We start from the raw sequence: 27,664 nt of genomic DNA, 5'->3' as shown, positions 1-27,664 counted from the left end.
AACAAACAGTGGCGGCAGTGGCCGCGGCCATAGAAATGAGATAAATATTCACATTGACATTAATGTAATACGACGATAATAATGAACATTGTGCTGTGATGTTGTGTATGTGTGTGTGTGAATGAGGGATTGAAGCACAAAAAAATGTATCGTTGTTGATCGATAGGAAGAAAATCAAAAAAAAAAGTAAAAGTGGTCAGGTGAGTTTTAAATGATTTTTTTTTTGAAGAGAAATATGAAAAAAAATGATGAGTAATAACAACCAACATCAACATAATTGATGCAATGTTGTTTGGCCAAAGATTTTCATCATCATTGCTTCAAAGTCCACGAACAAGGTTTTTCCATTCGTTCAAACAATGATTGTGAACAATAATATGGAAAGGAAATACGTGTGCTACGGAATGGTAAAAAAAAAAGAAAAACATTGGCCATCAATACAAATATGTACAACAGTGATATCATTGTCAATTTTTTTTGTTTTGTTTAATGATTTTGACCTTGTCAATTTTGTCTTTTTGTTGTTGTTGTTGTTGTTATTTGTCATCGTCGTGGTCGTCGTTTGAATCCATGTTACATTGAATTCAATTCATTGCAATTTGGAACAACGAAAAAGAAAAGACCATGAATGACAATGAAGGCTATTCAATTGAATTGATTTTGAATATTATGTCGGAAGAAATCGAATGGTGGAAAAAGAATTTGACATTGTAATTTTCAAGGTTCGAATGTTTCTTTCTCACTCTCAATCTCATTGTTGAGTTTATTCAATCGTGTCGATTATATTCAATCCAAATTGGATGTCAATGTTGATCATATTCACATTGAAACGATAAATTTTCTTTTCGTCATGGATTTGAGAAAATCAAAAAAAAAACTAGGATTTTGAACTTTAAAATGACAATGATGATGGTTATTTTTAGATGGTCATATGATTCCAACTAGTTCTAATTATACTAATCAGATTCATAATTATGAAACACAAAACAACAAGATTGACATTGAGAATGGAAAGAAAAAACAAAAATAAATTCATTCATTCATTTGTTTCTCTCCATACAAACGTTTTTTGTTTTTTGTTTCGAGAAAAATAAAAATCTCGTAATAATTGTAGACATAATGATCATCATAATTATCATCATTATCCATAGAATGAATAATGGAATGGAATTTTTTCAAGTCTTGAATCATGAAAAATTCGAATTCAAAATAACAAAAAAAAAAATTGTCGACAACGCCATCCAATGATTGGAATTGAAATGAACTATCGATATATGATAATAATTTAAGGTGTAAAAAACAATCGATTGTTTTTTTCTGTATTTTGTTTGCGGCATCCATAAAATCTATACCGTGTGTGTGTGTGTGTGTGTTTGTTGGTGTGTGTGCATGGATTTCATTTTTTTTTTTACTATTTTACTTCTATTTGTGTGCATGAGTGGCAGATTTTTTTTTCCCATCGCCCTGCATGCCAAGTGAGCATATTGTTGTTTTCTGGCCATTTTTTTCTCATTCTCTCTTCCTAAAAAAAAAAAAAAATATACGCATCACATAATAATATCATTATATTATCATCATCATCATCATCGTAGATTTTTTTTTCCAAGAAAAATTTATTCATTTTTTTTGTATATCAATTTATCGATTATCGATTTATATATTTTTTAATTAGATTGCCAAAATTTTCCTCCTCTTTTAATTGTTCTTCCAAAATTATAACGACAAAAGAACAAAACCGATTGATAAATCATCAATAAACAAACAAACAAAAAAAATGGATATGTATTCGAATTTTTATCCACAACCAGCACCTATTCATCATATGAATGCTGTACCGACACATATACAAGCTGGTTATCCTGCTACAAATGGTTACGGAGTTCCAACACGTGTACCGCCACCACCTAATTCCAATCAACGGCGTATGGATAATCGACAAAATTTTCAATCTGATCAAAATTCATCCAAAACACTATGGATGGGAAATGTATGTTTTTTTTTGCTAATCAAAATCAATGAAATCAATGAGTAAATTTGTTTTATTTTTCAGATTGATGTTTCAATGGATGAAAATTTGATTCAAGAAGCCTTCAATTTGCTTGGCATCAATGTACACAATATCAAAATTATTCGAAACAAAGATAATGGGTATGTGTAGAAATCGAAATCAGTTTTTTTTAGTTTTGTAAATTTCTAATTTGTATCATCATCAGATTACCGCTTGGTTATGGTTTTGTTTCATTTGATGATCGTAGTACTGCCCAAGAAGTACTTCGAGAGCTGAACGGAAAGAAAATGCCAAATGTTGAAGAAGTAAAGATAATTTTTTTTTCATTTATTATTAATCTTATCCATCCAATCGATCTGAACACGTGGAAAAAATAGATTTCAAATTTTTTTCCATGTTCTTGAACGTGAGGTGTGATTAGAGCCACCATGATTTCGATTTGATATCATCATTTTACCTATTTCTAATTCTCTATTCTTTTCTCGTTTTATTTATTTGTAGGACAAACGATTCTTTTTGAAACGAGCTAATCGCAGTGGACGTTATTCCGTATTCGTTGGCAATCTACCACCACAAATTGATAATGATGTATTGTTGAACGCATTCTTGGCTTTTTATCCATCTGTTTCATCGGCGAAAGGTATGTTTTTTTTATTCTTTATGATAAAAATCATTTTTAATTTTCTTTTGTTTTTTTTGTCTGATTAGTTATCATGAATGATGGCATTAGTAAAGGATTTGGTTTTGTTTCATTTGATGATGAAAATGAATATTTTCAGGCATTGAGCCAACAATCAATGATGCTTGGTGCACAACCGATTTCGGTTAGCAAAGCTAGACATAACAATAATCAAGGTGGTGGTGGTGGTGGTATAGGCGGTGGTGTTGGAAATCGTAATCGTTTTGCGCCACCACAACAACGAGATCAATCATTCATGTCAAGTAACAATCGTAATGATTCACAATTTCGTCAACATTATTGATTATTGATTATGAAAAAAAATGAAATGAAATGATAATGACAATTGAACAATAGGAGAAAAAAAATCGAAATCTTTTTGACACCAATTAAAACATTCATTCATTCATCTTATAATAAACCAATGTAACGAACATGATCATCTTAAGAAAAAAAAGAAGATAAATAAAAAAATTCTTAAATCTACTAAAAAAAACCAACCATCATCCGTTTCATTGATCTCAATTCAGTGATCTGATCTGATGGAGAAACCTGTAATTGGTAATAACACAAAATTTAAAACATTTATACACACCCACCCACCCAAACACACCCATGAGAAACGAAGATGGACGCACACACCAAATAAATAATGATGATGATGATGAAGAATAAATTCTGGACACACACTCCCACATCATCAAACAATGAATAATAATCTATATATCTTTATATCTTTAATGTATAAGTTAACAATATATATCAGCCATACACCCCCAACCACCACCACCACAACACCCACACACACACACCCATTATCTTCATAATATTCATTTTTGCAAATATAAAATTTTGTTCAATTTCTCACAAGATATAAATTTTCTTTTTTTATTATTATTATTACACACACATACACATTTATAATATTGATTGATTGATTGATTAATTTTTTTTTTCTTCATAATATTTTTCATTTTTAATCTTTTTTTTCTCTTGTATTCAGATACTTTTTTTTCTCTCTCTCTTTATTTCTTCCACAATGATGATGATGATGATAATTCATATATAAGAATTGCATTAACAATTAGAATAAATGAAAAAATAATGTTCGTTTTTTTAAATATTTAACTATCTTCTGGAAACTTTCTTTGTAGGTCAACCTTGATTTTTTTTTCGTTTGTTTGTTTGTTTCTGGAACAGAATTCATTGTTTATTCTAATCAAGAGATATAGTGAAAAAGAGATTGTTTGTGGTGGTGGGTGGAAGGAAAATTTTCATGGTTCATCATCACCAAGGAGAAATGTTTGATGATTTTTTTTCTATGTCTGTGTTGATTAATTTTCAAAACATTTTGTTTGGCAATGTGGTGAATAATAATGGAAATGGATTAACCATGTTCACATTTGGATGGTTGAATAATAATAATAATCATCATCATCATTCTGTTGAAAAAACATACAAGAATGCAACAAATTAATATTTAAAAAAACATTGAATCGTCTTGTTTTGTTTTTCCTATTTTTTTTTGTAATTATTATTTTCACTATAGTTATCAATTCGGTGCATGATTATGATTATTAACATTTAGTCATCTGTTTCGTTTTGTTTTTGTTTAGTTTATTGAAGTTTTCAAATCAATCGAAATAATGGCTCCACATATCATTAGCCATTCATGGTCATTTTGCATAGTATTTTGGTTGTTTATTGTTTATTATAAACAGAAAGTATATATATATTTAAATGGGTAATATTCTTGACCATTTTATGATGATGATGATAATAATAATAATGTTGACAATTTGTATGTTGATTACTTGCTTGTGATCTGATCCAACCTAAAATTTTTTTTTGTTACTGGACAAAATATAAACGAATGTCCATTCGAAACATTCATTTGAATTTCATCGCCAATACGTATTGGTCGTTTGTAAAATTTTAAATTTTCCGTTTTGCTGGCATTTTCTTGGTTTTTTTTTTCGTTGTTGTTCATCAATCAATCAATCAATCAACCATGAATTCATTTTTACTATTTATCAATTCGAATATTCTTTTGATTCTGTTGTTTGTATTCATGTTCAATGTGAACATTGAAGCAATAATAACAAATCTTAGCCAACAACAATTGAGTAAATTGGAAAAATGTTCCAATGAAACATATGTTTGTGTAAAAGATTCAATGGATGAACAAGAAATTTATTGCTGCTGTAATCAAAAATGGTCAAATTGTCGTCAAACATTATCATGCGAAGATGCATCATCGTTATCATCATTATCATCATCATCATCAACATCACCATCTCGTCATCAGGATGATTGCCGTTTTCTTTCCACATATGAACGATATTTTAAACGACCAAAAAATAAAAATTGTACATCATTACCGGATTTACAATGTAATGGTAGCCAACAATTAATGATGGGCAATGGAAATCTAATGCAATCGTTATTGTTCACAATGATTATCACCATCATTATCGGTTACCATCATCATCATTATTATTAATTTAATCAATTTTTGTAATCCAAATAGCTTGAAATAAGATGAATGTAGATTTACATATTTGTTTTCGTTTGTTTTCGGTTGTTGTTGTTGTTTTTTGTTTTAGTGCACTAATAATCACACATATATGTAAATGATAAGATTAACAGAATTTCCTAGTGCAAATTCCAATTTAAATTTAAATTGAATGCATTCATGTCACTTAGATACTACTAAACATCACCATATTCAATGTCATAAAATCACTGGATGTGTGTGTGTGTGTTGAAAATTGAAAATGCGTTAAATAATTATGAAATCATACGATCTTATAACCATATATAATACTAAATAATGATTAAGGATGCGGCAATAAATAAAAATTTCTTTTGACATTTGAAAAATAAAAATTTATGACTGTGTTTTTTTTTTATTTTGATTCCTTTTCGTTATTCTTTATCTTTGGTTGGGTAAAAAATTGCCTTCATAATCCTCATTATATACGGGATTATCAAATGACTATCACGTGTGTGTATCAGTGTAATTTTTGTTTTTGTTATAACAATGGAAATGGCAATAGTTAACAAATTGGTAATAATAATAAAAGTATTATATATATTTGGAAAATAGGGTAAATCCTGAAGTTTCTGGATTTTTCATCCCTATACAAACATCATCGTTTTTTTTTGGTTTGTTTGTCATACAGACATTTTGGCGGCAATCACCAATTTTGGTGTTAATAACTAATAAATTTTTTTTTTTTTTTTGGGGCCGATAAAGTAATTAGTGCAAATATGATGTAGTTATTTCAATTTTCCATTTCCATATTAAAAGACGAGATTTTTTGTCCAAATAAACCATTGTGTTCTCATTTGATTCAAACCAAAATATATCTTATGTGAAATAATGATGATGAATTTTTCAAAACAAATTATTGTTTGTTTGATTTTTGTATTCATTCAAACTAGTAAGTGATTTTTTTTTGTTCTCTTATATTATGATTCCTATTTTTTTTTCTTTTTTTTTTGTTCACCATGATTATTATAGTCTCTGGTTGTAGTGACAACAACGATGAATGGTGTTGTCATAATAACAAATGTTACAAGTTGATCCATAATCATCAAGGTGCCTATTCTGATAGTGATCGATATTGTGGTCAAGCACGTGGACGTGCAGTGACTATCTATTCTGCAGATGAACAAAAATTTATTGAAAATTATCTACGTAAAATTGGTTACGGAAAAAATGTATGGATTGGTGGCCATAGACAGAATACTAAATTTGCATGGCGTAATGATGGAACTCTAATCGAAGGTAATGTTTACGCTAATTGGGCTTCAGATCATCCGACAATGAATTTCGCCAAAGCTTGTATGCAAATGAATGGTATGAATGCATCGGAACCGGGAAAATGGATTGAAAATTTCTGTTTTGCATCGAATGGCATTCTCTGTGAACGATTTGTAAAAGATAATGACAATGATAACAATAACGATAACGATGATGACGATGACTGTGATGATTGTGACAATAACGATAATAATAATCATGACAACAATAACAACAATGAATGGTCTTGTCGTAATAACAAATGTTACAAGTTGATCCGTAATCAAAATGGCGAATTTTCTGACAGTGATCGATATTGTGGTCAAGCACGTGGACGTGCTGTGACCATCTATTCAGCAGATGAACAAAAATTTCTTGAAAATTATCTGCGCAATATTGGTTATGGCAAAAGTGTATGGGTTGGTGGACATCGACAGAATACTAAATTTTCATGGCGTAATGATGGAATTCTAATCGAAGGTGATGTTTACGCTAATTGGGCTTCAAATCATCCAACAATGAATTTTGCAAAAGCTTGCATGCAAATGAATGGTATGGATGAATCGGAACCAGGAAAATGGATTGAAAATTATTGTTTTGCATCGAATGGTATTCTTTGTGAACGATTTGTAAAAGATCATGATAATGATAACGATAACGATGATGATGACGATGACGATGACGATGATTGTGATGATTGTGACAATAATGATAATAATAATAATAACAATAACAATAACAACCAATGCTGTCAACAAATCGAACGTAATATGGAACGAATGCGCAGAGATATGGAAAAACGATTTGATAACATGGACAGAAAAATGGACAAAATGAATAATCGTATTGATAAAATTGATGATCGAATAAATCAAGTTCGTGATGATATGAAACAATTTTCGGATAAAATCAAACAATTCGAACATTCAATGAAATCATTGAACGTACAGGAAATTGAACGTAATTTCACCGGTATTGCATCCGTACTACAATATTATTCCGAACAATTACATTCGATTCGTCATGAATTGGATAACCATCCATCAACAGATGTTGATTTGAATATTGTCAAACGTGAACTAATTGAATATTTCCAAGAAAAATTGGAACAAAAAAATCTAGATGAAGTGGTTAATGATATAAAATTATCATATGTTAATTTCCGTCGTGCATTGATGGTCAAAAAAATGGCCGATGGGCAACACTTGGCTATGTTTAAAATCTTTATTTGTGCCATTAAATGATGAAGAAAAATCATTAAAAATCTGGCCAAAATAAAATAAATAAATAAAATCATTCTAATCCTGAACAATAGATGTCGTTACGTTGTTGTTTTTTTTCCATCCGAATTCGAATGATGTAAAAATCTCTTTCGAAGAGGATTAATTTTTGTTTGTTTGTTTGTTTGTTCAGAATATGGAATTCAATTTTCGACATTTTTTTTTTTTTTGGTTTGTTTTTTTTTCTTCGAATTTTTTTTCTTTTTTTGCTGTATCGGTTTATTCTCTCACTTGGTTAAAATTTATTGGACAAATCTTATGGTTGAAAATGATTGTGCATCACCAATGGCTGAGTTTTTTTCCATTTTCTGCTGACTTAGGGATAAAAATGAAATCAAATCATTTCTTCATCGTGACCACCAATACCAAAAAAAAGAAACCATGGCCGCCAATTCGGTTTTTTTTCTATTTTGGTTTTTTTCGGCTGTGAGTATATATATTTATGTGAATGTTTAGGAGCCACAGAAAATCTTATTTATTTTTCTTATTTGCAACAACAGAAATGAATGGCAACGATTGAGTTGTTTTATATATGTGAAAAGTCAATGACTGAATGAATTGAATCAGCTTTTTTTTCGGTTCTAGCCGTTTTTTTTTGTGTTTTGATTATTCATTGTGAATTGCCGTTTTGGCAATTCTCTATTTCTAGAATCCATCTAACCATTCATCCATGATAATGATAATAATGATGCTTTTTGATGATAATTTTTCGATTAATGAATAATAATCGATTGTTGTCGAGATTTCATCATCAACTATCCGACAACAACAACAACAAACAAACTTGATATATGCAAATTTCTTCGTTCTTCGTTTTTTTTTTGGGCAATCGTTCATTCATAACAACCATCACTAATCAAAACAATTGCTCTGAAATCGTTCTGATGAAAAATCGAAAAAGACTAGAAGGATTCGGGAATCTATCAGTGAAGAAAAAAAAACCGAAACGATTGAAGAAAGACTCTGATGGAATAATTAATGAGAATGAATATTATTCCCATATATCGAATTATCGGCGATATAGGAAACCAAGAAAAAAAAACTATCAACCATAATAAACAGTGAAATGAAGACGATGGCAAAAAAAAACTTTAATATCGTTTGTCATAATTTCAAAAATATATTCGACACACATTCAATCAATAAATTCATTGATGTGATGTTGGATGCTGAACAGAGATCTACTATCGAGATGTTGTTACACTTGGACAGTGAAACAAAAATAGTAAGAACACCATTTGCCATAGACGAATTATTCAAGAATTTTTTTTTTGTTTTATTTTGAATTTAGATCAACAACAACAACAACAACATTAACAGCGACAACAACAGTGAAGACAAAAATAAAATTCAAACGATTGCCGGGCAATAACGTCGAGGATATTCAGAAATCTTTTCCATTCATTGAAAATAAATTGAAAAGTTTTGTAAGTGAAAAAGTAATAAAAAAGTTTATTCGAATTTTTTTTCCTTTTTCTTTTCTCTCTAGAATAAATTTCTATATATATGCAATGAGACTATATCTCTCTGATTGACAGCAGCTAGTAACAGGAAAACACACACACACACACACAATCATTCCTATTCTTAAATTATTGATAATTTCACCGATTTCATTTGATGTAGGAAACAAAAAATTCAATGTCAAAATTGTACAATTGATCGTGGCCATTTCAATGATTCAATAATCAATGAAATTCATTCATTCATTTATTGTCCATCATGTTCACATTTTGTCGCTATGTTTATATTTTGTCAATATGTCACCTTTGTGATTGGATATAATATTTACAGATAACAGATAGCATTAATGATTATTTTTCGTATCGATCCAATCGGATCGAATCTATCGTTCATACATCAGTTTGTTTGATAATCAATTGATTTGATCTTTTTTATTATTATTATTATAATACTGAACACAACCTATGGCGGGGTCAATTGGATTTTTTCTTTGCTCTCTCAAAACTTTTGGCCTTTCATTATGTGTTGTTCATAGCACAGAATCAAGTCCCACGAGTGATTTTCCTGTCGTCGTTTGTTTATGTTTCGTTTTTTTTTTGTTCGCGTTCACTGTTAATTGACAATTTGTTATCCGATATGAGAAAAAAAGTCGAATCGAGAAGACAATGTCCGATGGATGTAGAAAAAAATAGAGATTTTATTTTTAATTAAAATTGATCTTTTGATGTCCTAATCTCAACCTACACACACAGACATAATTTATCATCCATCCATTTTTTTTTCTCGCTATCGATTTGTGTTATATTGAAGAATTTTTGGATTTCTATTTTCATTTCGTGTACACATTCTATTTTTGTTGTTGTTGTTTTTTTTTATTGAATTGTCACAATTCACTTCTGTTGTCGATAATTGATTGCAAATGAAACAAAAACAAAAACAATTTCATCGATACCTTGACATTGTTGTTGTTGTTGTTGTTTTTATTTTGTGATGAAATTTTTTTTTTTCAAAACAAACAGAACAAACTTTATTCTCTTCTTCGATCAAGATTGATCTATTTCGATTTTCATTTCATCAATATATATCATCATGTTTAATTAATTCAATTTTAATCATCAAAATCAATTCAATGATGACGGAATCCATTGCATCAGACGTCTAGAAAAAAAATATTTAGTGATTGCTATTCAAAAAGAGAGAAAAACAAACTTTTTTTTTTGTTTCCATAAACACAACAAGATTATATATTATGATTATGATGATAAAATAATCGTATCGATTCTGGAACCGTCTCATCATGATTAACATCACTTTCAATGGATGGCAAGCGAGAATGTAAGAGCTGAAACGTTTTTCTCTTGCTAAGCAATCAATCATATTATCCAATTTTTTTTCTCTCTCTCTCCAGTTGAAACAAATGAGCGCAAAGAATAACCAGCAGACTATGAAATATGAAAGATACATATGAAGATTCAGGAAAGAATTTGTGAAAGAAAGAGAAAAAAAAATTCGTCCTTGTTCCGTTGATGTAATTCCGGGATTTTTTTTTTCGTTTTTGCTTTGGAATTTTTTTTTCTACTATTCCACCGATATGATATTTTTTTATTTTTTTTTTTTTTGCATATCATGAATGTGTGCCATGAATACAATATTTTTTTTGATGCTAGCTGCCTGAAAATGGATGTTTAAAAAAATTTTTTTTTTGTTTTGTTCCAACAGTAAAATCGAGTTGTTATCTCAATGGCAGAAAATTTTTTCTTTTCCATATTTGTCCAGCCATTCTGTTTCATTCGGGCAACAAGAACAATTGATAATTGGTCGATAAAAATGACCATGATCATAATGATAATAATTATAATGGACAAATGTATAAATTGTCGATAATGATGATGATGATGATGAACATTATGATAGGATCCGATCTGATCTGAATGAATGAATTTTTTTTTTTTTTTTTGCTTTTCAACAAGAGAAAATCAATCAAACGTGCCCGACATTGTTGTTGTTGTTGCTGTTGCTGCTACAATAATCTATCACAATTATTCAATTCATCCGTTATTATATTCAAAATAGTGTTCCATAACATACAAAGAGAGAGAGAGAGAGAAAAAAAAACCATCAAATAGTTTTCGTGTCCGTTTGTAGAAATGTTTAGTCGTCCTCATCGTCGTCGTCTTCGTCGTCCTAGTCGTTAGGCTTTCAATCAAATAACCGTGTCTATCTGTCGACACACACACACACACACACACACACACACGAATAGAACAGAATCGACATAGGAATCTTTCTCTCTTTTGCTCTATTTTATTAATATGCATGATGATTAATATTACCGCTTGACAATAACGAACTCACGTACCAAAACATTGATGATGATGATGAATATCCATCATCATCATATCATTTCTGGTTTTTTCTTTTTCATGAAACTAGTAAGAGTATATCACAATGAATAATAATAATAATCTACAACAAAAAAAAAAATTCCTATGAATGTGTGTATTCATATCCACTATCATTACCTTTATTTTACTGTTATTATTACAGAATCTCTTGATGATATGATACTATTTTCGTGTCGTGTACTTTCCACTTCCTAATACACACACACACATACAGTGGTGGTGGTGTTCAACAACTTTTTTCTTCTTCGATAATGGCAATTCGATTATGATGATGATGATGATGATGATGACGATCTATTTTTTTTTCTCCATATTTATAATGATAATAAAAGATCCATAGATCTTTTTGTATATATATATCGATCCATACAATAGATCAAATGTGTATAATGATGATGATAGAGATAAATGAATAATAATGATTTGGTAGTGTTTTTTTTGTGTGTGTGTGTATGTGTCAGATATCATTTACTATTTGGCTTTTTTTTGTGTACAAATGAAAATCAAAAAAAAAAACTTCTTGACGTGATGCATCAGTTCATAATGAATTTTTTTTTTTGGTTTTTTTTTGATTGAAAAAAATGACCATTTCGAAATACATAGTGATGGTAAAAACAAAAATTAGATTTTCAGGTAATAATAATGATAATTGAATTTTCAAGAACAATGGACACATCCACACACACACACACACAATATTCCGTGTGTTTATTGAAATCTAATATTGGAAATTCATATCGATGGTTTTATTATTATTTCATTTGATTTGATTTGATTTATACACACAGAACAAAGAGAAAAACGATTTCTGAAATGTTGATTGTTTTGCAAAAAAAAAAGTCATAAAGAAAATGTGTATGTGTGTGGTGGTGGTGGTGGGTTTTTTTTTCTATTTCAAAATTGATGATTGAACAGAATTTCTGTTCAGCATGGTGGAATGGTGGAATTCTTAATACAGAATAAATAAACGATATTTATGACGGTTGTGTGTATACGGTCAGAATGCAGATATATCAGAAAATTAAATTTTGTACAGTAAGCTGGCCGAGTGGGATAACCAAAAGTAACACGAAGGCAAGAATAACGAACAAAGATTTTTATCATCAAATATTTTATTAAACAAAATAATAATCAAAATCACATTGAACAAATACAATCACAAAGTAGTCTTTTCTCTAGTCTCTATTCGAGTATCAAATGCAATGCCTTTTTATACACGAAGCCAACTCGAATATGACTCACGAGTCACAACGTGGATGATCGTTCAAATATCACGTTACACCCCCCTCCTGAAGTTGAAACAGGGCGTCCACGTTGTGGCACTGGAATTAGATCATCTGATCCATCAAAGATTTTCATTTGATTAACATGACAGGACATTAATGGACCAGGATGTTTTCCTTTGACTTCATACGTTGTTCGACCAGTTTTTTTATGAACAACGAAGGGACCAATAAATGGTTGATTTCTTTTATTTTTCCGACGTACGAGAATTCGATCACCAACTTCAAACGACCGTGCTTCCTTGACTGGTTCACCAGCTTGGTTACGAAGCTTAATGGCTGCGGATGATTTTAATTGCTCCTTTGATTGATCGGACAATAGGTATAACCCAGGATCCAAAGGTACCAAGCCATCAGATGGTAGTTTCAAGACTTCACCATGGAAGAGAATACTTGGCGGAACTTTTGTAGAATCATGAGGAACACAATGATAAGCATTCAATATGATACCAAGTTTAGCATCCCAATCAGATGAATGATCTGCGGCTCGAATCATGTTTCGGAAAGTCCTGAAGAATCGTTCAATACAACCATTAGATTGATGTTGATATGCTATAGCATATTTCAATTCGACATTTCTTTCTTGACAGAAACTTTTAAATTCTTGAGATTCAAACACAGAAGCTCGATCACACAATAATGATTTCGGGTTTCCATTTTTCTTCCATGCAGTTTTAAGAAACTGAATGATCTTTTTAGTGGTGACGACTTTTGCAGGCGATGCGACTACAAATTTAGAGTGTACGTCAATCATTGCGACGAGATATTTATTACCTTTAGTGGTTGTACCAATATCAGCAATATCAATAGCCCAATGATCATTTATACCATACGTCGAATAATCTTTTTTCGGAAGCGAATCCTTTACGGATGTATCATAATCTTTATATCGTTGACATTTGTCGCACGAGTTGATTAATGATTTGAGTCGATCACGCATCGAAGGATGATAATAACGACGACGCATAATTTCCATCGTTTTACGTTGGCCAGCATGACACAATTCTTCATGAACATTCTTTATCACAATATTCAAAACTTCGGTTGGAATGCAAAGTGACAAAAGCCCATCAATGGATCTATAGAGGACATCCCCCTTTTCCACGAATTGATGCGGGTTTTTTATCACACATTCATTTAACAATTGATCTTTTTTCTGCTCAACAGACCAGTTAAATGATTCAATCAAACAAATTCTTGACAAAGCATCGGCCACGACATTAGCTTTACCATCAATATGTTTAATGTCGAAATCGTATTCTTGTAGCTTTAATGCCATACGACCCAATTTATTCGTAAGATTTTTTTTTGATTGTAACCAAACTAATGGTTTATGATCAGTTTCCAACACAAATTTTTTTCCAATCAAAAAATGATGCCACTGCTGAATCGACCACATAATACTTGTCGCTTCCTTTTCGATCGTACTGTATTTTTTCTGTGTATCAGAAAAAGCTTTTGACGCGTACTCAATGATTCGTTCATTATTATCATTAGGATCATCTTGTAAGAGTACGGCCCCCATGCCAACTTCACTGGCGTCACAGCGCACTATGAAAGTTTGACCTGGTATCGGTGGTTTTAACAAAGAAGTTGAAGAAATTCCAGCACGTAGCTGCTCAAATGCAGAATTACATTCGTCCGACCAGTTGAAACGTACAAATTTTCGTTTTAAATTTTCCAATGGGATAGCAATAGTACCAAAGTTCGGAATAAATTTTCGATAGTAACCAGCCAAACCCAAAAAACTTTGTAACTGTTTTTTATTTTCTGGTACAGGAAATTCCTTCAATTTGTCAATCTTGATGTTAGCAGGACGGATAGAATCTTCCGATAGCTGATATCCAAGATATGAAACTTCTTTACAGAAAAATTTTGATTTTTCACGATTAATCGTTAAACCACTTTTTTCAAGCAACATGAAGACAGAAATTAAATTATTCATGTGTTGTTTTGATGTTTCAGAAAAAACCAAAATATCATCAAAATACACTTTTACGAATGGAACTTGATGAAAAATTTTATCCATAGTACGTAAAAAAGTCTTCGGTGCTGTAGAAAGGCCAAATGGCATTCTTTTGAATTGCCACAATTTATTATGCCATTCAAATGCAGTAATATGTCGATCATCAGGGTGCATTTCGATTTGATAATAGCCTTTAGCTAAATCGATTTTTGAAAAATATTTAGCACCATGAATGTCTTTGATGATTTTATCAATCTGAGGAACGGGGAAAGAATCACTTTTAGTACGCTTGTTGACATTACGATAATCAACAGCTAATCGAATTGAACCATCAGGTTTACGAATTGGAACAATCGGTGATTTCCATTCAGATTCAGATTCTTCAATAATATCATCTTTAATCAATTCTTCAATCGTCGAATCAATATCTTTTTCAAACGCAATAGGTATACGATATTGATATGTCTGACACGGATGTGCATTTTCTTTCAGGTGGATTTTATGCTTGATGATGTCACATTTACCCAACCCAACGACGACTTTATTGAATCGATTGAATAATGAATCGGTACCATTTGATGAATCCTCATACGAAACATCGTACGGAATTGATAATTCTTCTGTAAGATCATCAGTAGCACAGATAGACAAAATTTTTGACGACATATTTTTAGTTGTTTCAAAACGAATTATTAATTCGTTCTTTAAAGTTGAAAAAATTTCGATTGATTTGCCAAAATCAAATGATAAACGTAAATTATTTTTAATGAAAAAATCACTACCAAGTATGATTTTCGACTCGTCCAAAACAATAAACTTGTGACGGAACACGTGGTTATTGATCGAAAAATCGATTGTTGATTCGCCCTTCACATTTAGTGGTTGGCCACCAACTCCACTAGGAAGCGTTGTAGCACTATATTTTTTTATTCGAGATTTTTCCACTAGGTGAGCTGGAAGAACAGAAACATCTGCCCCCGAGTCACACATTGCTTGGGACACAACATTATTGAACGAAATAGGAATGAAATGACATTTTGAAGTAGTAGATTTATTCAATGAATTTACTTCTTTTTCAGCTTCTTTTTTCTTTTTTTCTTTCTTCTCTGCGGATTTCTTTTTATAACATTTATCCACATTATGATTAGTTCTTTTGCAAAAAGTACAAAATTTACTATCTTTATCGCCAAGAGATTTAGATGTTGAAGCAATACCAATTTTATTTTTTTCAAATCGGAGATTAGAAATGCTTTTAGCCGCTTCTAAACCTTCAGCCGCATTGACTGCATCCTTAATAGATTTTGGAATATCTGGATTACACAATAATATTTGTATATCAAGCGGTAGGCAGTTCAAGAAGAAAAATATTTCGAGTTGCATTTTGTTTGAGGCTGCAAATTTGCCAAACACTCGATCAACTAGAATGTGTAAACGGGTCGCAAGCTTCGGGAGAGATTCATTTGATTTACGTTTGATATTGGCCAATTCTTGCATGTTTTTAAGGCGTTTGCCTTTATTATCATTTTCAATAGCCAATTTGATCTGCTCAAACGATGATCTTTCAGTAGCTGATAAATTCTTGATTGTCTCTATCCAGACACAGCTGGATTTCAATAGAGCAGGAAAGATTTTTGCTTTTTTCTGATCATTCCATGAATTAGCGTCAGCCACCCTCTCGAATTCTTCCATGAATGTTTCGATTGACTCGGATTCGTCATATCTATTTGGACGCACCAATAGTTCACTTTGGTGGTTATTCATTGAAAAAGTGTTCGTACCCGTTGAATTAGTAGACATACTTCTTGTATTCATACGTGTCGATGATTAACGATATTGAACAATAAAAATACTTTGTAGAAAGTTTCCGATACCACCATGTACAGTAAGCTGGCCGAGTGGGATAACCAAAAGTAACACGAAGGCAAGAATAACGAACAAAGATTTTTATCATCAAATATTTTATTAAACAAAATAATAATCAAAATCACATTGAACAAATACAATCACAAAGTAGTCTTTTCTCTAGTCTCTATTCGAGTATCAAATGCAATGCCTTTTTATACACGAAGCCAACTCGAATATGACTCACGAGTCACAACGTGGATGATCGTTCAAATATCACGTTACAATTTTAAATTTTTTTTCCAACTTTACAATCGAGATTTTTTTTTATTATTATTGTCGTAGTTGTATTGTCGTTATTATGTCAAATCATGAGAATTTGTAAGTAAAAAAAAATTTGATAAAGTCAAATTCATTGGAAACTGCTACTACTACCAGAATGATATCAAAAAAAAAAAAAAAAAAATCCAAATAAATAAACTAGAAACCAAGTAACGAACGAAAAAACATTCAAAATTTGAAAATATCAAAAACACACACACACACACGCACACTAACTCACTCTGAAATTGAACTGATTAAAATTAACATTTTTTAATTAAATTGTGTTTGTGACTATTAGAATCATTCAATTCAATTCAGTTGGTCGCTTGTCATCATCGTGGCCGCAATAGTAGTAGTAGTAGTCGACGACGACCATAATGGCAATGATGACACAATGGGCAAAATTGTTGTTGTTTTGTGGCCAAAATAAAAAGAAAAAAAAACAAGTAATCATTATTCAAACAAACAAACAAAAAAAATTTAAATTAAAATATTCAAATTCGTCGTCGTGAAAATTCAAATTTTTTTTTTTTATTCAAGTTTGTTTAAATTAACTCTCATCACTAATGACAATCAGCAGCGACAACAACAACAATAATAATAATCACGATCCAGTCAATTTTTCTTTCATTGATAAAATAATTAAATTGAGCAAAACGAAAAAAAAAATTTTCAATTATCTAAAAATGTCTATTTATACAGTGTACACAGAATCACACAGAATCCAGAATAATTCAATGTTGAACTCATTCTGCATTGAATTATGGATGATAATAATAAAATTGAATTCAAAATACGACATTTGATTTGACTTTTTACTCTCATTCTTATTCTTACTACAGGGTGATTCATTTAATACATGGTCACACACACACATACACACACATGTAGTACCTCAACAATCTTTCAATATTGAAAAAAAACGACAACAACAACAAAAAAAAATAGCGGGCGTAACGCTTGATCTGATCCGATTAAAGCCATCATTAGTCTTCTTCAAAAAAAAAAATTGAATGACAAAAGAAGAAGAAGAAGAAGATGGAAAAAAAATCAAAGTGTCATTATGCAATATTCTTGTGTTTATAGTTTTTTTTTGTTCCAAATGGATTCTTGTTACCAAGAATGAAAAAAAATAATAATAATAATAATAATCACTGACATGATGGGGTGGATACACACAACACACAATACATTGAACGAAATTGTCGAGAATGAAAATGGAAATCTCATTTTTTTCTTTTCTTTTTTCCTGGTGCCTGAATAATAACCAATCAATCGAAACATTAACATTTTAGACTTATTAAATTCTCGACATATGACAGGAACAGAATAGAAACAATTCACAACAACAAAAATCAAATGTGTCTTTGATGATGATGATGATGATTACCTTTGGCCAAATTGCAAAATTACAATTTTTTTTTGATCAATTCAAAACATATCATATATTCGGTTATTGTTATTTGTATTTACATAAAATATTAATAATAAATCGATCTGAATGAAGAAAAAAAAATTTATTGATTATTGATTGATCGAATATAATTCAAATGATGATAATATTTTTTTTTTTATATCCACCTACATCCAACAACATTTAAATTCTGTTTGACGAAATTTTTCAAGCACAACCTACTAGTCAAATGCACACACACACAATATGTAATTAAAGTTTTAAAAAACTTTTGGTTTTTTTTTCAAAATCAAAATTTTTGTTGCTACCTAATATGCTGTTGTTGAAGTATTTTTTTTTTTTTTGTATCTGAATGTTTGTTTGACGTACGACGATCCATGTGTTCATCATCATCATCATGAACTGGAATATTTTGTTTTCGGTTGTCTGCTTTTGGCAGGTTTGATTGTGATGTGTGGTGGTGGCGTTGGTGGTGGTTGCTATATGATGATGGTGTAATTCAATTCTTGATTCAACCAGGGTTAAATATTTTTAAATGTTGAAAAATTTTGATTAAAGCTCGATTATTTCTGTTGTTGTTGTTGTTGTTGTGTGTGTGTGTGAGAATTATTTACATTTTTTTCCCACCATACCATGATGGTTGATGTTTCGTTTGATTTTTGTTTTTGTTTTTTTCTTGTGCATTCAAAACAAAACGTACCACAAGAGAAAAAAAAGTTCAATTCTTGTTCCACGATTCTTGTTGTTCAAAGGAAAAAAAAGAAGAATTTTTCCTGTTGTCGTTGTTGTTGTTGTTGTTGTTGTTCCGTTTACATAGCCATGGAAAATTAATTGGAAAACAGGAAAAAAATACCAAACACCACGATTTGTTTTTTTTGTTTGTTTGTGTGTGTGATCTAATTTACAAATTTTTTTTTTTTGGGCGACAACCCGATAGACCAGATGAATAATTGAAAACAACAACAACAACAAAAATGTCATTCACTATGATGATCAGCGCCACCATTATGATCCGTACACAATTTACATGCACACAGAAATATATGGAATTCCATTTCGATAATTACTTGTTGTTGTTGTTGTTGTCGTTGTTTGTTCCATTCTGGAATAATGATAATTTGTATAAAAACTAAATGTCGGTTTTAGGTTGATCGTGTATTGTGTCGCTATATATATAGTAGCTTGTTATTTTCCTTTATATTTCCTTGAAGAAAATGTCTATCGTCGTCGTTGACATTTGTTTGATTGTTGTGTTTACTGATGTGTCAAACAATGGTTATGATTCTATTAGCAAATGAATCACACACACACATACACACAAGGTGCCTAATTTTATTTTTGTTCATTGGGTTCATGTGTGTGTGTGTGTGTGTGATGTGTTGTGGTTCACAAGTCTCTGCAATATGTTTGAAAAAAAAAAAATTTCTACATTCTGCCACCGTGGGTGGTGGTGGTGGTGATAGCCCCCACTATTTCATTAACCAAATGGACCGAAACACACATGGTATTATACCAATTCCATTGCATTGCATTCAAATCAATTCGGTGAAAAGAAACCAAATGGAAAATTTTCTTTTGTTGGATAAAAAATGAAATTATCCAACGATGATTATGGCGACAGCAAAAAAAAAAACAAATCAATGATTATGATGATTAAATGAATTAATGAATGAATGAATGATATTACCAGATTTTTACCAAATCCTGGATGGAATTTTTATTTGTTTTTTTTGTCAGCCGTAACTATTAACTAAGTTGTACGAATCGTTCAATTCAATTCAATATACAATGTTGTTCCAATTCTTGGGATTTTGATAATTGAACATTTTCATTTTCATTGAAGCCAATTTAGAAAATTCGTATTTTTTTTTACCCGTAATGTTGTGATTTTTTTTTGGCTCTCTTCCACCCCTCTGTTAATTTTGTCTGTATTTCCGTGTATTTTATAAACACACACACACAAACACAGAGAAGAACATTGAATAAGTGGATTAAATTTAATTACAGTTAAATTAGATTATAATGATCATCGACCAAGCGAAAAGAGTGCATATGTTTTTCAGTGTGTGTGTGTGACGATGTGCTGGAGAAAAATCATCAAATCCCAGTCCAAGTTATTAGTCTCTCTCTCTTTCTCTCTCTTGAGAATGTGAATGAAAAATAACTTTAGGTAGAAAAATCTTTTTGATCATTAAATCCTCTTGTTTTTTTTCAAAATAATACACACCTATATATAGAGTCATGGATAGCGTTCTCGGTTATTATTGTGTATGCCTCTTTCTCTCTCTCATTTTTGCATCGTTTAATAATAGATCCAAACACTATGAACATAACAAAACAAAAAAAATAAACCTGATTAGAATTGAATAAAAAAAAAATATGAATGATCATAAGATGATGTCAATAAATAATGATAAATCATTATGATTTCATTCATTCACTTAATATATTGGTCATAAATAACCAATTTATCAATGGTAATAATAAATGAATGAATGAATGAATAGTCAAACCGATTAGATGTTCAAAGGCATAAATTCTAATATTTATTGATTGAATTCAGCCACAGCTAAATAAATGAATGGATATATATGGAAATTATTCATCTTCAGACATATATTTCATTTGGAATTCATTACGAGAACTATGTGTGTGTGTGTGTGTTTTAATACTCTCAACATAGTCGTCATTATTATTTTTTGACTCCTTTTTTTTCGATATGATAGGATCACCGTCATTCATTCATTCATTCATTATCTTCTATTCATTTGAAATTTTTCGATGGTATTTTTCTGACATTTTTTCTCGCATACACACACACACACACACACACACACAAATGTCAATGACATAACTTTGAAAATGAGACAGAAATCAAATAATCAGACGATGGATTCCAACAAGCGGGAGGGGGTGGCTGGAAAAAAAATATGGATGAAAACAAAAGACGATTCGTGATTATTGCATTTGTTACAAAGAAAATCCAAAGACAGATGTTTCAGCGTATGTGTGTGTGTGTGCATGTGGAACACAAAACAGAATTTTTTTTCTTTATTAATTGTGATGATCAGTGGTGGTGGTGGTGGTGGTGAAAAAAGATTCGATTCCATATAATAATGTCTCAGAATTTCTTATTGTGTGTGTGTATTTGATATGTCACGTTTCACAATGGACAATGTTTTGTTGTTGTTGTTGTTTGATTGTTTGACTTTTTCTTATTTTGATCTTTATATTTATATTTTTTTTTTTGTTTACATCATTGATCTTTGTGTTTTGACCATCATCTTGATGGTCAATGATAATAAGCAATGGAATTTTTTTTTCTAGATAATCGATATATTAGAATGTAATGAAATAACCATCCAATATGGCAAAACTGATCACTATAGATGACAAGAATAATTAGTTCAAATAGTAACAACATTTCTGATTCGCTTATAGCTGATTGGCAAATTTTTGTCCGATAAATTTTTCCATTTTTTATTCTTGTTTGAAACATGGAATTGATCAAAAAAAAGCATGGAATTTTTTATTTTTCCAATCAATCGATTTTTTCTTTCAGAATGAAAACAAAAAAAATGATTTAAGGTCATCGTATTATTGAATCCAAATATATAATCGAACACATCGTATCGTGTAATGATAATAATTTCGGAAACAGCAGCAGCAGAAAAAAAACTAGAAGGAATTAAATTGTAGCCACATGAATCATTTGTAACAGAGGGAGAGAGAGAGAGAGAAAATCTAATCAGGAATCTTTTTTTTTTTTTTTTGGTAAATTTTATTCTTGATAAATTTCTCAACATTTCCAAACGCAGGAAATGTTCAGATTTTTTTTTTTAATATACAACCATTAACATAGACGATTGAAAAATTTCGTTTTAAAATTTTTGAATCAATTTTGGTTTGTTGAAAATAAAAGTCCATTTTTTTCAATTCATTCAATAAATGTTCCTTATTGTGTTGTTGTTGTTGTTGTTGTTGTTGTTTTTTTTATTCTTTGGCCAAGAAAAAAAAATTATTCTCTGTCGTTTGCAGATAACTCCATTGTCATTGTAATCATTGTTGATGATTAACACCATCAATGCCATCAATGCCACACACACACACACGCACACAATAGGCAATATTTCAGATATAATATCTTCAACACACACACACACACACAGAGAGAAACATTGGACATGCAATGCAGCTTGTCCATGTGTATATATGGAACCCAACGTCGATTACATTTTTTTTTTTTTTTTTTTTTTTGGTGTTTCAGAAACAGAATTGCTATCAAGTCAAAATTTTTATAATATATAATAATACCACTGCCCAATAAATCATCAGTATATGTATGATTATCAGATGACTAGAAGCAATTATCTTTATCAATACACACAAAACATATACAGCATACACATACGCACACACACGAGGATTTTGAAACTAATATACACAGTATACAGGCCATTCTGTTTCATTTGCAGATTTTTTTTTCTCATTCTTTACTCATATGGTATGATGGGGTTAACAATGATGATGGTGTTTGGATCCATTCTCCTCCTCTTTTTATTTGGTGCTGATCAATTTCAATTTTTTTTCTCATTCATTAGACCAGCATTAATTATATGGTGAGCCAAAAAAAAAATTTGGATAACCCTTGTATTGAAAATGATGGTAATCAGTAATATATTAAGAAATAGTCACATTCGAAAAGTATTGGATACGCGCTTGTTCAATTCAGAACTCTTTCGGAATTGCTAGGATCCATCAGCGGATTATTAATTCTGTTTCTGGATTGTTTTGGATCATGATGCGCGGCATTCAAACACACACACACACACACATGCCACGCACAAAAGCACAAAACCAGACGCCGAACGTAGAATAAACTGGAATAGAAAACAGAAGAATTATCCTGAAAAACAATATGAATTCAACCAACAGAATTCATCAACATAGAAAAATCAAACACAAGATATGGTTCTGTGCATGTCATGTTTTTTTTTCTCCACTGTCTCTAGTATAGAGATCCAGAAAAAAAAGCCAAACGTAAAGAAAGTAAGACCAAAAAAAAAAACTACACCATTAGAAGTAGTGAAATAAAAATGAAAAAAAAGAAAAAAAACTGCAACCGGAATGCCAATCGCGCAGTTTAGTATATTTCTTTGTTGCTATATTCTTCTGTTTTTTTTTTGGTTCAGTTTGGTTGTATGTTTCTGGATCGTCTATGTGTTACATACACACAAACAGAATCATGTAGAGATATGAATGTATTCTGTTTTAGTAGTTTTTCAGTACATTTGGTGGTGGTGGTGGTCGTCCAGGGTACTCGAACATTCGGCACCGGATTTTCGTCGTAGTTTTTTTTTTGTTTCTTCAGTCTTGATTCTTTATTCAACATCTGACAACACAGTACACGCGTGACATATACATATATATACAATACATAAAGCCAAACGAAATAAACAACAAAACAACAAAAATAACTATAGCATACATAACATGGTTGATCTACAAAACAAAACAAAATAAAATAAAACAAAGCAAAAAGAAAAAGGAAATGAACCAAGCAACACACAGAATCTCGTCTGAATCAAAATCAAGTAAGAATATAATGTATAATTCACAAGTGTTCGATTTATGATTGTCATATATGAATAAAATATTTCTGCAACAAATTATTACTTCATCATATATGCGTTCTGTCTGTGTGTATTTTGTTGTTGTAAATGAATGAATTTTGAAATCAATTTGTGTGGGCGTGTGTGATTTGTGTTTTCCACACAACAACAACAATATTGATTCTTGATCGATTTGAATATTGTCATTTTTTTTCGTCTTGAATCAATTTGAATTTTTCAATTGTCAAATACAAAATTTTGAATTTAATTGGTTCACGCAGTTGACTAACCGATAAAGTGTATCTGTGTATGAGTGTGTGTATTTTCATTCGAGAAAATCAAATTATAAAATGAAAACAAAAAAAAAATTTTTTTTTTTCACCACTTTTAAATGTCAATTTAAATCGCCAATCAACAATGACAATTTTTCATTATTTGATGCCATCATTTGAACGGTTGATTTGATTCGATGATTGAATAGTGAATTAAGTTTTCAAAAATGTGTGGTCAATCACATCATCATCATCATCATTTTCAATTCAATAAACTTTTTTTCCACACTAAATCGATTGATTGATTGATGTGTTGCACATTTTATTTAATAAACATAAATACCAACCTTAATTGAACAGATTGAAATCGACACAACAACAACAGCATTATACAATCACAAGTGTAAGTATTATACAAATATTTGTGAACTAGTGAACAATTTATGTGATGATCATTTTCAATTTTTCTTAAACAAACGGTGAAATATATAGAGAAATAGAAAAAAAAATTTCAAATTTCCTAATCCTTTTTTTTCCCCAATGTACAGCCACTATATATCATCGAAAATGAAATGAAAATGAAAATTGAACAAAAAAAAAATTCAATTGAAAATTTTTTTTTCGTTGTCCGTATTTTCATTACCAATTCTGAAATGAAAACTCATCGCAGCTTGAAAATTGAAAAATAAAATTACAAACAAAACGATCAAAGCAAATATTATTTTGGCCCATACACACACACACACACACACACACACACAGACCCGAATTGTTATTGTGTTTGTCGTTATAACTTGAAAATAATAAAAGTCGTCCACCACCACCACAACAACAGCCATAAGAAAATAGTCACATCATCATCATTGGTTGATGATTTTTTTTTCAATTTTACTTTTTTTTTCAACAAGCACCACCACCACCACGAGTAACGATATTGTTTCAGTGTTCAACAATATTTTTGGCTGGCTTTTGTTTTCGTTTTCGATTTTTGCACTTTCTATACTGTTTAATGTCATTGTCACAGTGTGTTTTTTTTTCTGTCATTGTATTGTTTGTTTTGAGTTGTGGAAATTATTTAATAATTACGTGTTCTGAAGTCTCAATTGTTTTTCATTTCGTTTGTTGTTGTTATTATTATTATTATTAATGTTTGATTTTCAAATTCCATCATCATCATCATCATCATCGGCGTCGTCATCATCATGTATCCAAATTCTTTTCAGTATTTCCTTTCTCTTTTTTTTCCTGATTCTTCATAGCCAGATACAATTCTTGAAACAAGTAAGCGCATAACACCAATCGACAGAATCAAGTTAGTCATATATGTGAAAGATACATGGATGGATGGATGGATATAAATGAATAGATGTGACTAGAATTTTCACAATTTTTTTTGTTGTTGAAAAATCTTCGTTGCTGTGTGTGTGTGTGTAAATAATTCTTGAAACATTTTTTTTTTTTTTTGATTATTGATATAGAAAGTCAAATTCAATTTTACAATCTTTGTTGATGGTGATGATTCTCTTTTCTCTTTTCTTTTTTTTTTTTTTTTTTGCTTTCTTTACGCAAACATATCCAAGTGGCCGTCGTCAACGACAATATTTTCACACTTTTTCTTTTCCTTGTTGTTGTTGTTGAAGAATGTCATCAAAGGAATGATTTTTTTTTGTTGTTGTTGTCGTCGCATTCGGTTAACATGTTACCCGGTTACCTTTTTATGATTATCATCACCATCATCATGATGGAAAAAAGTGGTGAATAATAAAAAAAAAACATTGGGTGGTTGTCACGCCATAATGATGACAATTTGAAATCTGTATTCTTTGATTTTCTTTTGAAAAACAAGGAAAAAAGATCATGTCTTTGTGTGTGTATGTGCGCGCTTGTATATTTGATTATGATAATGAAAACTTAATGTTTTCATTACATGAAAAAAACTTGTCTAATTATATTTTTGGCCATCTTTCTGTTTTCTTCGGTTTGGTTTGGTTTGTTTTCATGCTTTGTCTCTCTCTCTCTCTGTGTGTGCGTGTTTGTGTTGAATTATAAAACATGCACATGTCTGCATATATGCATGTAATGACATGTAATTTATACCGACCATTACCATGTTGAATTTTTTTTTTTTTTTGGTCTCATGAATTTCAAAAAAAAACGTACATCTATCACCATCGTAGAATACTTGACGAAGTAGAATCCGTCTATAAATCGATTCAATTTGACTATTTTGTTTCTCTCATTTACCAATTATTGTAAAGATTTCCTATAGATCCAATGCTGATATCAGCGTTGTCAATATATATATACGATAAGCTTAACACTAAGCTGCTGTTTGTAGCTGAATAAGATGACGAAGAGAAGACGAAGATGAGAAGATGAGAAAATGAAATTCGTATATAAATTATTAATAAAATTGCTTTTTCCTCACTTTTACGTGAATTTATTTAAATTCATTAGATTTTGAATTTACAATGGATGGAAATTTTTTTTTTTTTTTTGGTCTCTTGAAAATGAATATATTTTCATGGTTGTTTTTGCATTTTTGGGTTGCCAAAAATGCCATCCATGATCTTGACAATGATGTGCTGTGCTGTGCTGTCTGTGTGTGTGTTTGAGAGTGTGGAATTAATTCATTCACATGTATGTTTGCCTCAGCTGCCGTTTTTTTTTTTTTTGCAAATACAATTCCAAATGCAAATGTCAAGATAAATTAATTTTTTTTTCTGTTCTTTCTTTAATTCGAAAAATTTTCGAAAAGATTGACATTTATATTTAATTTCCATTTTTTTTTCTTTCTGTGGTGTGAATTGAATTTTTTTTTTTTGGGCTTTTCCATTTGGGCCCATTATCAATAAATAATCAATGAACAGGAATGAATGTCGAAGTTTTTTTTTTACTTCTTTCTGTCTGTCACTCGTTGTTTTTTTTTTTTTTTTTTTTGCTAAACACCACTTGATAAAGATCAATTTTTTTTGTTGTTGTTGTAGTTGTGGTTGTTGTTGTTGTTGTTGTTGTTGGCAGAATTGCCACTTGATTTAAATATTTGAATCATTTATATTAGGGCCAATCAAAATGCATTGAAATATAAAAAAAGGCCAAACGATCATCATCATCATCATCATCATTTTTATGTTTTTTTATGGAAATCGTTTTCATTTTTTTTGGCCGATTATAGAAGAAAAATGAAATTTTTTTTTTATTTCAAACCAATGATATCACCATCATTATTATTATTTGCAATTGCAATATATAACTTTGTGGTTGGAACCTATTTAAACCAGTTTCACAGTAGGATCATTCCAAAACA

At 30.4% G+C, this 27,664-nt stretch overlaps 4 protein-coding genes across 4 annotated transcripts in view; all 4 read left to right on the top strand.

Annotated features, from left to right (window-relative positions):
* The first annotated feature begins 1,399 nt into the window (after positions 1 to 1,399).
* Secp43 (tRNA Selenocysteine associated protein) lies at positions 1,400 to 3,814 on the top strand. Its single transcript, XM_047058909.2, has 5 exons — positions 1,400 to 1,987; positions 2,051 to 2,148; positions 2,214 to 2,313; positions 2,510 to 2,648; positions 2,717 to 3,814. Exons 1-5 carry the CDS (start codon positions 1,775 to 1,777, stop codon positions 2,989 to 2,991), a joined length of 825 nt encoding a protein of 274 aa, XP_046914865.1. The 5' UTR covers positions 1,400 to 1,774; the 3' UTR covers positions 2,992 to 3,814.
* Positions 3,815 to 4,466: 652 nt separating this feature from the next.
* LOC124495519 (uncharacterized) lies at positions 4,467 to 5,576 on the top strand. The gene has a single exon (XM_047058912.2). It carries the CDS (start codon positions 4,699 to 4,701, stop codon positions 5,188 to 5,190), a length of 492 nt encoding a protein of 163 aa, XP_046914868.1. The 5' UTR covers positions 4,467 to 4,698; the 3' UTR covers positions 5,191 to 5,576.
* A 230-nt stretch (positions 5,577 to 5,806) lies between these two features.
* LOC124495516 (uncharacterized) lies at positions 5,807 to 7,804 on the top strand. Its single transcript, XM_047058908.2, has 3 exons — positions 5,807 to 5,855; positions 5,947 to 6,133; positions 6,214 to 7,804. The coding sequence occupies exons 2-3, from the start codon at positions 6,073 to 6,075 to the stop codon at positions 7,737 to 7,739; spliced, it is 1,587 nt and encodes a 528-aa protein (XP_046914864.2). The 5' UTR covers positions 5,807 to 5,855; positions 5,947 to 6,072; the 3' UTR covers positions 7,740 to 7,804.
* A 15,978-nt stretch (positions 7,805 to 23,782) lies between these two features.
* Positions 23,783 to 27,664, top strand: part of LOC124495660 (uncharacterized) — a 49,284-nt gene continuing 45,402 nt past the window's right edge. The window contains exon 1 of the mRNA XM_075733398.1: positions 23,783 to 24,760. The gene's annotated coding sequence lies outside the window, so the exon portion shown is untranslated. The remainder of the gene's footprint in view (positions 24,761 to 27,664) is intronic.

Source organism: Dermatophagoides farinae, chromosome 8 (assembly GCF_024713945.1).
Source record: "Dermatophagoides farinae isolate YC_2012a chromosome 8, ASM2471394v1, whole genome shotgun sequence".
Classification (NCBI taxonomy): Eukaryota; Metazoa; Arthropoda; class Arachnida; order Sarcoptiformes; family Pyroglyphidae; genus Dermatophagoides; species Dermatophagoides farinae.
This window is presented reverse-complemented; position numbering and strand designations above follow the sequence as displayed.

Excerpts from the sequence above, each read along its gene's own strand:
- Secp43 (XM_047058909.2), top strand. The coding sequence starts at position 1,775 with ATGGATATGTATTCGAATTTTTATCCACAACCAGCACCTATTCATCAT. Across the intron at positions 1,988-2,050 it reads AAACACTATGGATGGGAAAT|ATTGATGTTTCAATGGATGA; the intron begins GTATGTTTTTTT and ends TTTATTTTTCAG. Across the intron at positions 2,314-2,509 it reads AAATGCCAAATGTTGAAGAA|GACAAACGATTCTTTTTGAA; the intron begins GTAAAGATAATT and ends ATTTATTTGTAG.
- LOC124495519 (XM_047058912.2), top strand. The coding sequence starts at position 4,699 with ATGAATTCATTTTTACTATTTATCAATTCGAATATTCTTTTGATTCTG.
- LOC124495516 (XM_047058908.2), top strand. The coding sequence starts at position 6,073 with ATGATGATGAATTTTTCAAAACAAATTATTGTTTGTTTGATTTTTGTA. Across the intron at positions 6,134-6,213 it reads TTTTGTATTCATTCAAACTA|TCTCTGGTTGTAGTGACAAC; the intron begins GTAAGTGATTTT and ends TGATTATTATAG.